Source organism: Caretta caretta, chromosome 3 (assembly GCF_965140235.1).
Source record: "Caretta caretta isolate rCarCar2 chromosome 3, rCarCar1.hap1, whole genome shotgun sequence".
NCBI lineage: Eukaryota > Metazoa > Chordata > Testudines > Cheloniidae > Caretta > Caretta caretta.
Genome location: NC_134208.1, coordinates 26,833,631 through 26,846,048, shown reverse-complemented (window position 1 = coordinate 26,846,048; position 12,418 = coordinate 26,833,631). Strand labels below are relative to the sequence as shown.

Below are 12,418 nucleotides of genomic sequence, written 5' to 3'. Positions count from 1 at the left end.
AGCTCATCTTTAATTTGAGTGATAAAGGTATGATTCTAGCCCTCATGGTTATGGAAAAAAAACTGAAAATTTGATCTGAATGTATCCTAATGGATAAAAAACAAAGGGCAAATAAAAAGTGTGACAGATAATACAACTTCCTCCAATATCTTTGGAAGACCATATTATAGTATGTATGGTTTATGTATTATTTTGGGCTGCGATTGTATGTAACCCCTCCAGGGGGGAGATGTGACAGATGTGAGACCTGGGACTTCAAAAGACTATATTAAAAATGTGCCAGACAAGCAGGGTGACCCGGTGTCCAGTTTTTGACCAGAATACCCAGTCAAAAAGGGACCCTGGCAGCTCTGTCAGCACCGCTGACTAGGACGTTAAAATCCCGGTCGGCAGTGTGGCAGGGCTAAGGCAAACTAGTCCCCTACCTGTCCTGGGGCACCGCACTGCACCCTTGAAGCAGCCAGCCAGTCTGGCTCCTAGGCGGGGGGCACACAAGACTCCATGCACTGCCCGAGTACCAGCTCCACACTCCCATTGGCTGCTTTCTGGCCAATGGGAGCTGGGGGGGGGGGAGGACGGTGCTTGCAGGCGAGAGCAGCACGTGCCGCAGAGCCTCCTTCCCTTGCCACCTAGGAGCTGGGCCTGCTGGCCACTTCCAGGGTGCAGCACAGAGCCAGGACAGGCAGGCAGCCTGCCTTAGCCCCACTGCACCACTGACTGGGAGGCACCCAAGGTAAGGCTGTGCCCCAAACCCAAGCCCGAACCCTTGCCCCAGCTCTGAGCCGCCTCCTGCACCCCAAAGCCCTCATCCCTGGCTCCACCCCAGAGCCCGTATCGTCTCCTGTAACCCAACCCTGAGCCCCCCAAAACCAGAGCCCCCTCTTGCACATGAGAACCTGCACCCCCATTTAGAGTCCTCACCCTCTCCCGCACCCCAACCCCCCGCCCCAGGCCATGGAAAGTGAGTGAGGGTGAGCAAGAGCAAGCCACCGAGGGAGGGGGAATGTAGTGAGTGGGGGCGGGGCCTCGGAGAAGGGGCAGGGCTAGGGTGTTGGGGTTTGTGAGATGAGAAAATTGGCAATCCCAGGACAATAAGTGTTAAGTGGATTTCCTAGGGAATCCCTAGGGAGAGGACAATGCAAATTCCCCAACTCCAGTTACCCCAAAACCCAGCCTTTAGAAGCTATGCCCTGAGGTAAGAGTGACTGTCTGCTGATTAGCTGTTACAGAAGACCAAGATCAAATGCCTGAGCTGTATAAAGAAATGGCTGATCTGCCCAGCCTTCATTCTGGTTTTGGATCTAAGGGCTTATCTTGGATGTAAGGGTTTATCTGTGAGAGAGCTCTCCCAGCGCTCTAAAAAGCCCATCTCCAGGAGGGGCGTAGCTACCAGCGCTGGGAGTGCAGCTACCAGCGCTGGTGCACTGTCTACACTGGCGTTTTACAGCCCTGAAACTTGCTGTGCTCAGGGGGGTGTTTTTTCACTCCCCTGAGCGAAAAATTTTCAGCACTGTCTGAGTGGTTGGCTGAACACATAGGACTGAGTGAACTTGTAGGCTCTACAGTTTTACATAGTTTTATTTTTGAATGCAGTTTTTTTTTGTACATGTGTACGTTCAACTTCAAGAAGGACACTCACTCTAGGCTTCCAAGTCATCATCTCTCTTGGGCAGAGACTGGTGTCTTGCTCCCTCCTAACAGGGATTTTAAGGCAGTGCAGATGCTTGCTGTACACTGTGATAACCGCTGCAAAACAGACTGCCTAAAAAGGCAAGTGATTGCACTTCACTTTCTTGATGAGACCTATGGTCTGTAGTTATCAGTTACCACACAGATTCTTCTAAGCAAGCACATTTATTCTTAAGATAAAAATTTTACGGAGAAAACATAGTAAAACAATAATAAAATCTATCTACATGTATGCTATAAAGGTTACTAGTAGTCACCCCCAACTCCAACCTAGGGCTCTGGTAGGTTTTAGTCTTTCAAAACTCACAGCTGGGTTTCCCCCTTAGTTATGAGTACATTAGGTCTAGAAAAAAGAAAAGGAGGACTTGTGGCACCTTAGAGACTAACCAATTTATTTGAGCATGAGCTTTCGTGAGCTACAGCTCACTTACATCTGATGAAGTGAGCTGTAGCTCACGAAAGCTCATGCTCAAATAAATTGGTTAGTCTCTAAAGTGCCACAAATACTCCTTTTCTTTTTGCGAATACAGACTAACACGGCTGTTCCTCTGAAACCTGTAATTAGGTCTAGAGTGAGTGCCCTTCTTGGAGCACAGAGTGCAGGTACCCTGAAATTGTGGCAAAAAGAATCATTTTTCCAAATTAATAATTTCAGATTTGGGAGCCTGACTCTTCAGTTTTGAACTCTTGGTGTGGGCATCACTGAGTCTGAATGAGGGTTCAGAACTTGGGCTCTGTTTGGTTTATGGTCTCAGGCTTACCAGCCGATTTAAAATTCACGTAATGGTCACGGTTTGGTTAGTCTCCGTTTGGGTTCGGATTAGGTGCAGGGTTCGTGGTCAGTCGGGACTGGCATGTCCGGGGATTAGAGGGATTGGAGTCAGTCAGGGCAGGTCGGCTCGGGGTCAGACAGGACAGGGTACAGGGTGAGGATCCAGACCAGGAACTCCGCTTCGGAGTTGGTCGGTAGCCAGCGATCCGGGTTACAACTCAAGCCACTGGCTCGCTCAGGGAGCGGGCTCGGATCGGGCTCGGGGTTTGGGCCATGGCTGGAGTCCCAGGTCACGGTTCAGGACAGACACTCGGTTAGGCTTGTGTCGGGGCTCAGGTCGGACTCAGCGCAGGCCGGGTGATTTCCGCAGCCGGAACCGGTGCGGTCTGGCCGCGGAGCAGCCCGGAGGGATAAGGCGTGGGGACCGGCTCTACGCGCTCTGGGCAGCGGGCCGCAAAGGCAGGAGTCTGCGTGGCGCCGAGATGGCGGCTTTCTCTGGTATGGGGCACCGGGGCAGGGGTCGGCCGGCCGGCGGTTGCGCAGGCAGCGGGTGCGGCAGGAGCTGCTGCTGCTCGGGGAGTGGAGAGGCGGGCTCACCGTGGGCGAGCTGGAGCCAAGGGCCCAGCCCGGAGGCTCCGATGGGGAGCAGCAGACTCCCTTGTAATGCCCGGTCTGTCGTTACATGGTCCCCAAGGGAGCCGGGCGTAGGCGTCCCCGAGCAGGCAGGATCTGCCCTGGCTCAGGCCCGTCGCGCAGGGGCCTCGGGCAGCCCGCTTTCCTCGCCACGCTTAGTCCGAGGGGCTGGTGTAGGTCACAGGCCGAGGAGGGCTTGGGTTCTTACGGGGGTAACAGCTTGTGATGAGGAGGTAAGAAAAACAATGAAAGTCGGTGTCAGTAACCGCAGCCTGTAGGAAATTGCTGCCCCTCGCCGTGGGGTTGAGGATGGCGAGCTTTCTTCCCTCACAGGGGTCATAAGGGCCTAGGCCAAGCTGGCTGCAGTTGCGTGTAATAATCATTATATAATTTGACTTGTTATAAATTAGTGTTAATTAAATTAAGGGGGTAGCTTTTGATATAGCAGTAGAAGGGCTGTGGGTTTTTCAAGTAGGTGCTCACTATAAGAGGTTATACCATTTAAATATTTGTCAGATCCCCTTCTCCCCCCATGACTTCAGTGTTCTGTAAGTGGTGTTTAATGATAACTGAATTGCGCACGACAGTGGACTGCGGCTATTTTTTTATTTTATACTGGCAGGTGTCCACCCCTGGTCTGAGTACTCTTCTAATACATTCAAATAACATAATTGTGTGGAATCTTAACATATGTTTATGCTGACAGATGAAAATTATCAAGGAAAACAAAATCGTAGTCACAAGAAGACTTCTGATATTTGGTACTTTAGTTATACTCTCACTGCAGAGATTTACTGTAGACTCCTTCAGACTCTCCTGTAATGCTAACTGTATCTTTGGACACCATTGAATAAATCAGAGATTCTTCTCCATATCATGAAGTTTTCATAACTTTAATCCAGGAATTAGATATAATGATACAAAGAGGAGGCCAAAATTTCATGACTTTATGGTGAGAGTTTAGCTGGAAAAATCATCTCTTTTTTGAGAAGGGAGGGACCTACCGTTGCTTTTGTGAAACCTCATTACTTGAGACTGTCACATTGTTTATGTGGTCTTCAATTATTAGAGTTAAACTAGATACAATCATGATAGTGCTTTGGTACAGCTAAGCATAGCCATTCCTTGCTAGGAGTTTGCACATCTTTCTTGAGTATTGTAGTTTGCCTCACAATTCTTTAAATCCGGCATCAAGTTTTGCATTTATGAGCAGGCAACATGAAAATATAGTTAGAATTTCAAATTGCGTGCGTTTTATTTAACTGTTCAGGAAATTAAGGTCATTCCTTTTACTGTTCAAAAAGAAATGTAGAATATTTAACTTCTTCTTAAATAGAAGTACCTTGGTTTAAAAGGACACTAGCAACTTAAACATAGCACTAAGATATGAAAGTGGCTTACTCATATGTCACAGTGGTGCTGAGATGCAACAATGATTAGAATAGTTTTAAAACTTGGTGTTGAGGGGAGGGAGGTTTTTTGGCTGCTTACATGTCATGGTTGGGTCAATGCTTGCCTACTGTGAACGCCCAATTAGCCAGGCCCCTCCCTTCAGATAACTGTTTATTCCTCTGATTCTTAGCCTTCGAAAATTTGGGCACATTTCATGTTTAGATATAAGAGAATTAAGTGCAGAGCAATTGCATGCAGAGAGGTGGGTCAGAAGCTGAAGAATCAGCTTGACAACGTGATGCAATCAATGAGTTTGGTTAGATCTTTGCACTTCATTCACCTTATTGAACTGCATGAGGGAAAGTAATGGAGTCCATCCATCAACTTATGAGTGTGCCTTGTTCACTGTGCATAACTCATAACCACCAGACACAGAAGTTGGTGTGTCTTCTGATAGTTTTCTTTTAAAATCCTCTGTAGCAGAATTGGAAGTGGGCAAAAACTTTTATTTCACACTGACCTGTCAATGGTAAACTCATTGCAACTGTGTTCCGGTCTTCATTCATGCTGGAGTAATGAGAGTTTGGGACGTGATAGGAAACAGACCTTTCTGTTTGTGTTGCAGAAATGTTTTCATTTTGGGAGTGTTACTGTAAAAATACTTAAATGGGACCTCTGTTAGTTTACATTTAATTGGACAAAGCCACTGTAGAGTGATGTGATATCGTGCTTCCTATTTTATGGCTGAGCGCCCTTCAGTGGCAGTACTCCTAGCCTCTTCCATCTTGGCACTTTTAGTGCTTGCTAAAGGAGGAGTAAAGGTCTAACGTCTAAAAACCTGATTTCCTATATAATATTGGTAGCTTTGCTCTTTAGAAAATAACTTGCATCTCTGTCGTGGTCCGAGTTGAGATTTTGGAGCATAGAAAAATTCTGCCCTCTGCTATGCACATGCAGTTCACATTGATGTCAAGGTGGAGACACACTTGCACATCGAGGGTAAAATTTGGCACTAAAAAGATGGGGGGTAAAGAACTCCGAGTCCCGCCATCTTCACTTGTCAACCGCAACAGAGGAAATGGACAAAGTAACGTATTTCAAGCAAAACATGTTGGTACTAAAGAAGAGACGGTACTGTGACAAAAATATAAAAACACTTTTTTGGAACTGCATGAAGGGTTGGCATTTGAAAATAATGCCATCAGACTTATGATATATCTAATGCATGCATTTGTTTTTCTGATAGAGATGGGTGTTATGCCAGAGATAGCTCAAGCTGTGGAGGAGATGGACTGGCTGTAAGTATGAGTGCTTAGATACCTAATAAGCTGGAGATCTCCATCAAAATTTTGTCTCAGTGATGTGTAATTTAGTTTCTGAAATATCCAGTCTCTCTATTCACTTAACAGCAAAGATACATGTCTTTTCCTTTTTATCCGCATCTTCGGTTGCATCTCTTGTATTCCTTTTATTACGAATGATTGGAAAATCTGATAAATGTAATTGCAGAGCTGATGTTAGCCAGGTTGGGGAAGTCAGGAGTAAGGTCTTGATTGCAGCCAATGTTATGATGCCTTTTCTCTGCAAAAAGCTTTTTTTCCTCCTTACTTTCATTGTACTTATGATGAGTTTACTGAAGCAGATAACTAGAATATCTTAATCACTGAAGTTAGTGGTTTTCAAACTTGGGTTTCAGATGTTATGCAGGTCATTTGCTAGCTTGTCTCATTCTGCTGCCAATGAAGTTGAATGGTTGGTTGCATAATTGTGGCTTCTCCCTGTTTCCAGCTTCTAGTTCAGTTTTCTTTGAATACATTTCCACTTGTATGGACAAAATTAATACATTGCAGGTTTGAATACTTCAGGACACTGACTAAATTGGTTAATTTGACCTCCTTTTGCAATTACAATCTTCCTGTAAACTGATATGCAAGGGGACTGACATTTTACTCTGTCAGCTCTTGTGTTTCACACTGAGGGTTTTACAGTCTTCCCACAGATATTCAAGCTGAGTCTATCCCGTTGATTCTAGGAGGTGGTGATGTGCTTATGGTATGTATGTTAAACTGTTCAGTTTACACAGAAATAAAATTCATGGCCTTACAATTTTAAAATTAAATGTACAGTAGATGGATTATTTACATTTCATTACAAATATTTGCAATTTCATCTTTTTACAGTGTCTTTTTAATTTACCTCCTACAACTACGTTAGTGCAATCTCTTTATCGTGAAAGTGTAACTTACAAATGTAGAATTTTTTATATAACTGCACTCAAAAACAAAACCTTAATGTAAAACTTCAGAGCCTACAAGTCCACTCAGTCCTACTTCTTGTTCAGCCAATAGCTAAGACAAACACGTTTGTTTACATTTATGGGGGAGAATGCTGCCCATGTCTTATGTTACAGACATAATGAATCATTAGTTTACTAATGTTTTCAGAGCTCTTGCTCTGAAATGGTGAAACAAAAGCAATAATAATGGAGTCATCCTTTATATTGTATTTTGTATCGCCAAAAGGGCACAAAGAATATAGGATTTGTTCTTGTATTTTAGAAATCTAAAGAGAAATAAATTATCTTAAAATGTGTTGTCAAGGTTCCTCCCCCACTCTGAACTCTAGGGTACAGATGTGGGGACCTGCATGAAAAACCTCCTAAGCTTATCTTTACCAGCTTAGGTCAAAACTTCCCCAAGGTACAAAATATTACACCCGTTATCCTTGGAATGGCCGCTACCACCACCAAACTAATACTGGTTACTGGGGAAGAGCTGTTTGGACGCGTCTTTCCCCCCAAAATACTTCCCAAAACCTTGCACCCCACTTCCTGGACAAGGTTTGGTAAAAGCCTCACCAATTTGCCTAGGTGACTACAGACCCAGACCCTTGGATCTGAAGAACAATGAACAATCCTCCCAACACTTGCACCCCCCCTTTCCTGGGAAGTGTTGGATAAAAAGCCTCACCAATTTGCATAGGTGACCACAGACCCAAACCCTTGGATCTGAGAACAATGAAAAAGCATTCAGTTTTTACAAGAAGACTTTTAATAAAAAATAGAAGTAAATAGAAATAAAGAAATCCCCCCTGTAAAATCAGGATGGTAGATATCTTACAGGGTAATTAGATTCAAAAACATAGAGAACCCCTCTAGGCAAAACCTTAAGTTACAAAAAAGATACACAGACAGAAATAGTTATTCTATTCAGCACAATTCTTTTCTCAGCCATTTAAAGGAATCATAATCTAACACATACCTAGCTAGATTACTTACTAAAAGTTCTAAGACTCCATTCCTGTTCTGTCTCTGGCAAGAGCAGCATACAGACAGACACAGACCCTTTGTTCCTCTCCCTCCTCCCAGCTTTTGAAAGTATCTTGTCTCCTCATTGGTCATTTTGGTCAGGTGCCAGCGAGGTTACCTTTTTAGCTTCTTAACCCTTTACAGGTGAGAGGAGCTTTCCCCTGGCCAGGAGGGATTTCAAAGGGGTTTACCCTTCCCTTTATATTTATGACATGTGTCCTCTTTTAATACACCACTGTTTGGGGTATTTTTTTTTTCTTGGGCTTTTAATTTTTTTGTAATTTAAGCATTCCATCCACCATTAAATTGATTAAAATCAAGCTTTGAAGTTATTGCTTAAATTCACACCTCTTTAAAGAATTTGAGTGCTTTAGGACACTATTATTTCTGGATAACTAAAGGAGACTCTCACAAGTAGTATTGTTCATCCCGCCCATCTACACAGTCCCTCCTGGGTACCTTTAGTAATATTACATTACACAAATGCAGTGGCTTTCGTTGTACAGGACACGAGAGCACTTCACAAACTGTATGCATGCAGTACAACAATGTTGAAAAACAGACACCTTGAGTGGTGAATGTCCAATGAGCAGAAAAATAGTACGTAGCAGGTTGCATTTCAGTGAAGAGAGAAGCAATTGAACACTTGCAGTAGAGGGAATCTCTTCTTATGGAGTACTTCTTTATCATGTGTTGAAAGACCCTTCTTTTTGAGAATACTTCCATCATAACCAGATCAGTATGTTAAAAATATATATTATGTTTAAAAAACAAAAAAAACTAGTCAGCAGCTCCTATAATCAAGGAAAAGCAGAAAGTCTACTGGAAATCTTACTATCAAGATCTAACTTACCTGGAAAGCACTTAACCTATACTGATGTGTACTATAGAAAAACTTATATTCACTTATTTCACTATTTATTTTAAGTTATTATAAATTTTAAATAATTGGTAAAGTTGTATTATGGAGCAATATAATGTAGCTTCTGAAACTTCTCTTCCCCTCCTCCCCCACACAGGCTGCAGAAACTGGGAGTGGAAAGACTGGTGTAAGTAAACAGGCTTAATTTGAGTATATAAACTAGAAGTGACCAGGTTTCCAGTTTTCAACTGGAGCACCCAGTCAAAAAGGCACCCTTGGCTGCTCCAGTCAGCACCGCCGACCGGGCCATTAAAAGACCAGTCAGTGGAGCTTCAGCACTAAGGCAGGCTAGTCTCTACCTGTCCTGGCTGGCACCATGCTATGCCCTGGAAGCAGACAGCAGGCCTGGCCCCTAGGCAGGGGCTTGGCACGGGGAGCCTCCTTGCCCCCCTGCTTAGGACCTGGACCTGCTGGCTGTTTCCCGGGCCCGCCTAGCACGGTGCCAGGAAAGGCAGGCAGCCTGCCTTAGTCCCCCAACTGCACTGCTGACCGGGAGCTGCCTGAGGTAAGCCGAGCCCCCTCCCGCACCCTGATCCCCTCATCCCTGGCCCCACCCCAGAGCCTCAACTTGCAACCCCCCCCCTCCCCCCGCACTCCCTCATCGCCAGCCTGGAGCCCCCTCCCGCACCCTGAAACTCTCATTTCTGGCCCCATCCGAGAGCCCTCACCCTCAATTAGAGCCCTCACCCCCTCCTGCACTCACTCACTTTCACTGGGCTGTGGCAGGGGGTTGGAGAGCAAGCCACGGAGGGAGGGGGAATGTAGTGAGTGGGGCGAGGGCCTTGGGGAATGGGGGGGCTAGGGTGTTCGGTTTTGTGGAACTAGAAAGGTGACAACCCTAATATAGACTAATACAATTCAGGTGGGCAAGGTGTGTTGGTGTGTTGCAGTGTTTGTTTAATTAAAATTAAACATTTCTATTGACAAATAAAATGGCTTAAAACTAGACTAGGCAGCTTTGATTTTTAAACACCAGAATTAGAAAATCATAACATCTGTCTTTTATGCATAGTTTTTTTGTGGCTTAACATATGATGTATTTCTTCAGTGTCAAAAGATCTTTGTATTTTTAGGCTTTCAGCATCCCAGTTATCCAGATTGTTTATGAAACCCTTAAGGACCAGCAGGAAGGCAAAAAGGGGAAAACTACTATCAAAACTGGTGGGGCAGGTAAGTCTGTTCACTTAACTAATCTTGTGTATAATATGTATTTTATATGTACAATATAATCTTGTGCCATTTGAAATGTTGAAACTGAATATACTTCATTCTATTAAGTCCTGTTTAGTTAAAGTACAGCTATTTAAAAAAAAATAGAATTTGGGCATTTATTTAACCAAGGTCTATGTATAGTAAGTTATACAAAATGTAGAGATTTGTAGGGATGACTTTGGAGCTGTCACAATGTGTTCATGTTGCAACAGTTTTCAATCTCCAATTACAGTTTGAGCCCCAGTTGCACTAGGTACAGTTCAAGTGCATTGGGGGGAAAAAATGGTACTGCTTGAAAGAACTTACTCTAAGAACCAAACCACTGTAATACGTGTGGAAAGGACTTGTAGACCTAACTGCCATAGAATTTTGTTTTAAAACTTGTATTTTTGCAGGTTTAAGTTGGCCATCCAATAAAAAGGGATCTTATTTTTCTTATAGTTTGTACACAAACTATATCTTCATAAATAGCTTTATATGTGTGCAGAATAAAGTCAGAAACTTGACTTGTTACAGCTGTCTCCGCAAGGTACACTAGAATATAAATAAAATACAACTAACTGGAATGTTACTTTAACCAATACAAGATATCTGAAAAGTGAATACTCTGCGTATACAGCAACAGCATTCAAAATTCCTTATGTTTTTAGAATATTTTCTGTACTGCCAAAACCATGACAAAGCCAGGAGGTTTGTAAGATCTGGGCCTAACAGTTCAAGAACTTATTCTCTGAACTGAAATGCAGTAAGACCATGTACCAAAATACAGTTGACTTACATATTTACACCTTGTAGGTTCTTAATGCTAGCTGGACTGACTGACTGACTATTTATTTATTTTAATAGTACTCAACAAATGGCAGATGAACCCATACGATAGAGGATCAGCTTTTGGTAAGTTGTCTTCTCAATGCTGTAAGAATGAGTAACCAATATTTATTAAATTGTAAAATGCAGTCTGTAAATAGAGGTATAAGCTGATTTTGAATGTAACTGAAAATAAGACCTAGGCATGCATCTTTCACTAGTGTAAGTAGCTTACTGATTTCAGTGGACTACTTAAGGGCTCCAGGGTAGAGTGGGGGCATGTTTCTGAGTATTTTGTGGGTTGGTTTTTATTTTTTATTTATTTTATTTTTATCATAGGCTCCTTATTCTCAAACAGATTTACAGAAGGAGCAGGTTGGATATGGTCCATGAGAAACATTCAAAGTTACAATTTAATATGAAGTGCTTCTTTTCAGACCCACAAAAAATGAAAGTTAATATTGGTGTATATTAAGGGGAAACAAATGAAGATCAATAGTTTGTGAAATGTGGACCAACAATACAATGTTATCTTTAAAGGGTTTTTATTTTTATTCGTAATACCCCAGGACTAGAAAAAGTTTAGGCTGCCTGTCCTTGAGAGAGTGACTTTTTTCATGAGGAGGGAAGATGTTAAATCTTCCTCTGAAATCAGGATGATGTAGATATCTTCAGTATATCAATTTTATGTAAGTGATGGCTGAGAACTAATTTTTAGTAAGAGTTCATTATCAAGACCAAGGAGGCAGAGTTTAGCACGAAGGACCTTCGGGCAGGGGGTGCTTATGAAATGTGAGTAGAATGGTTGTCCACATTGGATCCACCATATGGCAATTCCAACAGATGAGTTATGCATCCAAGGATCATGTTCACTACTTATAAGCTGGTGAATGTCACGTAAGAGTAGGGAGTTGATATCGTTTCTGAATATAGCATTAGGGATATCATTACTGGACTACTGTGTTCTGTTCTGGTTTTCACACTTCAAAAAATGATGTTGGAAAAGCTGGAAAGGGTTCGGAAAAGAGAGATGAGAATTATTAAGGGTTTGGAATCATGCCTATGGTGAGAAACTTTTTTTTTTTTTTTTTTTTTAGTTTCATCCAAGAGAAGGTTAAGAGGAGATGTAAAGAGTCTATAAGGGCTTGATTTCTGATAGTATATTTCTCTCTTTAATATGGCAAAAAACCAAAGGCACAGCATAATGACTTCCAGTACTTGGAAGATTAATCTAGACACATTCAAACTAGAAATAAGGTGAGAAATTTTAACAGCAAGAGTAATTAACCATTGATATGACTTGCCTAGGAATATGGTGGATTCTCCAGCATTTGAATCCTTTTAGTCAAGACTAGGGCCTGGTCAACACTAGAAAATTAAGTTGGCTTAGCTGCGTCGCTCAGGGGTGCGAAAAATCCCTACTCCTGAGCAACATAGTTAGACTGACCTAATCCAAGTGTAAACAGCACAAGGTCGAGGGAAGAATTCTTCCAAACTTCCACCTCTCAGGGAGGTGGATTACTTACATGAGGGGTCAGCAACCTTTCAGAAGTGGTGTGCCGAGTCTTCATTTATTCACTCTAATTTAAGGTTTCACATGCCAGTAATACATTTTAACATTTTTAGAAGGTCTCTTTCTATAAGTCTATAATTAAACTATTGTATGTAAAGTAAATAAGGTTTT

At 42.7% G+C, this 12,418-nt stretch overlaps 1 protein-coding gene across 3 annotated transcripts in view; it reads left to right on the top strand.

Annotated features, from left to right (window-relative positions):
• The first annotated feature begins 2,787 nt into the window (after nt 1-2,787).
• Nucleotides 2,788-12,418, top strand: part of DDX1 (DEAD-box helicase 1) — a 35,456-nt gene continuing 25,825 nt past the window's right edge. Inside the window, exons 1-6 of one of the 3 annotated variants that reach the window (XM_048845541.2) lie at nt 2,788-2,959; nt 5,733-5,784; nt 6,475-6,538; nt 8,813-8,842; nt 9,789-9,885; nt 10,774-10,821. In XM_048845541.2, coding sequence (XP_048701498.1) covers nt 2,944-2,959; nt 5,733-5,784; nt 6,475-6,538; nt 8,813-8,842; nt 9,789-9,885; nt 10,774-10,821 — 307 coding nt within the window. In that variant the 5' untranslated portion in view covers nt 2,788-2,943. Of the gene's footprint in view, nt 2,960-3,073; nt 3,328-5,732; nt 5,785-6,474; nt 6,539-8,812; nt 8,843-9,788; nt 9,886-10,773; nt 10,822-12,418 lie in introns of those variants that run through there. The other 2 variants (XM_048845542.2, XM_048845543.2) reach the window with 2 other exon arrangements.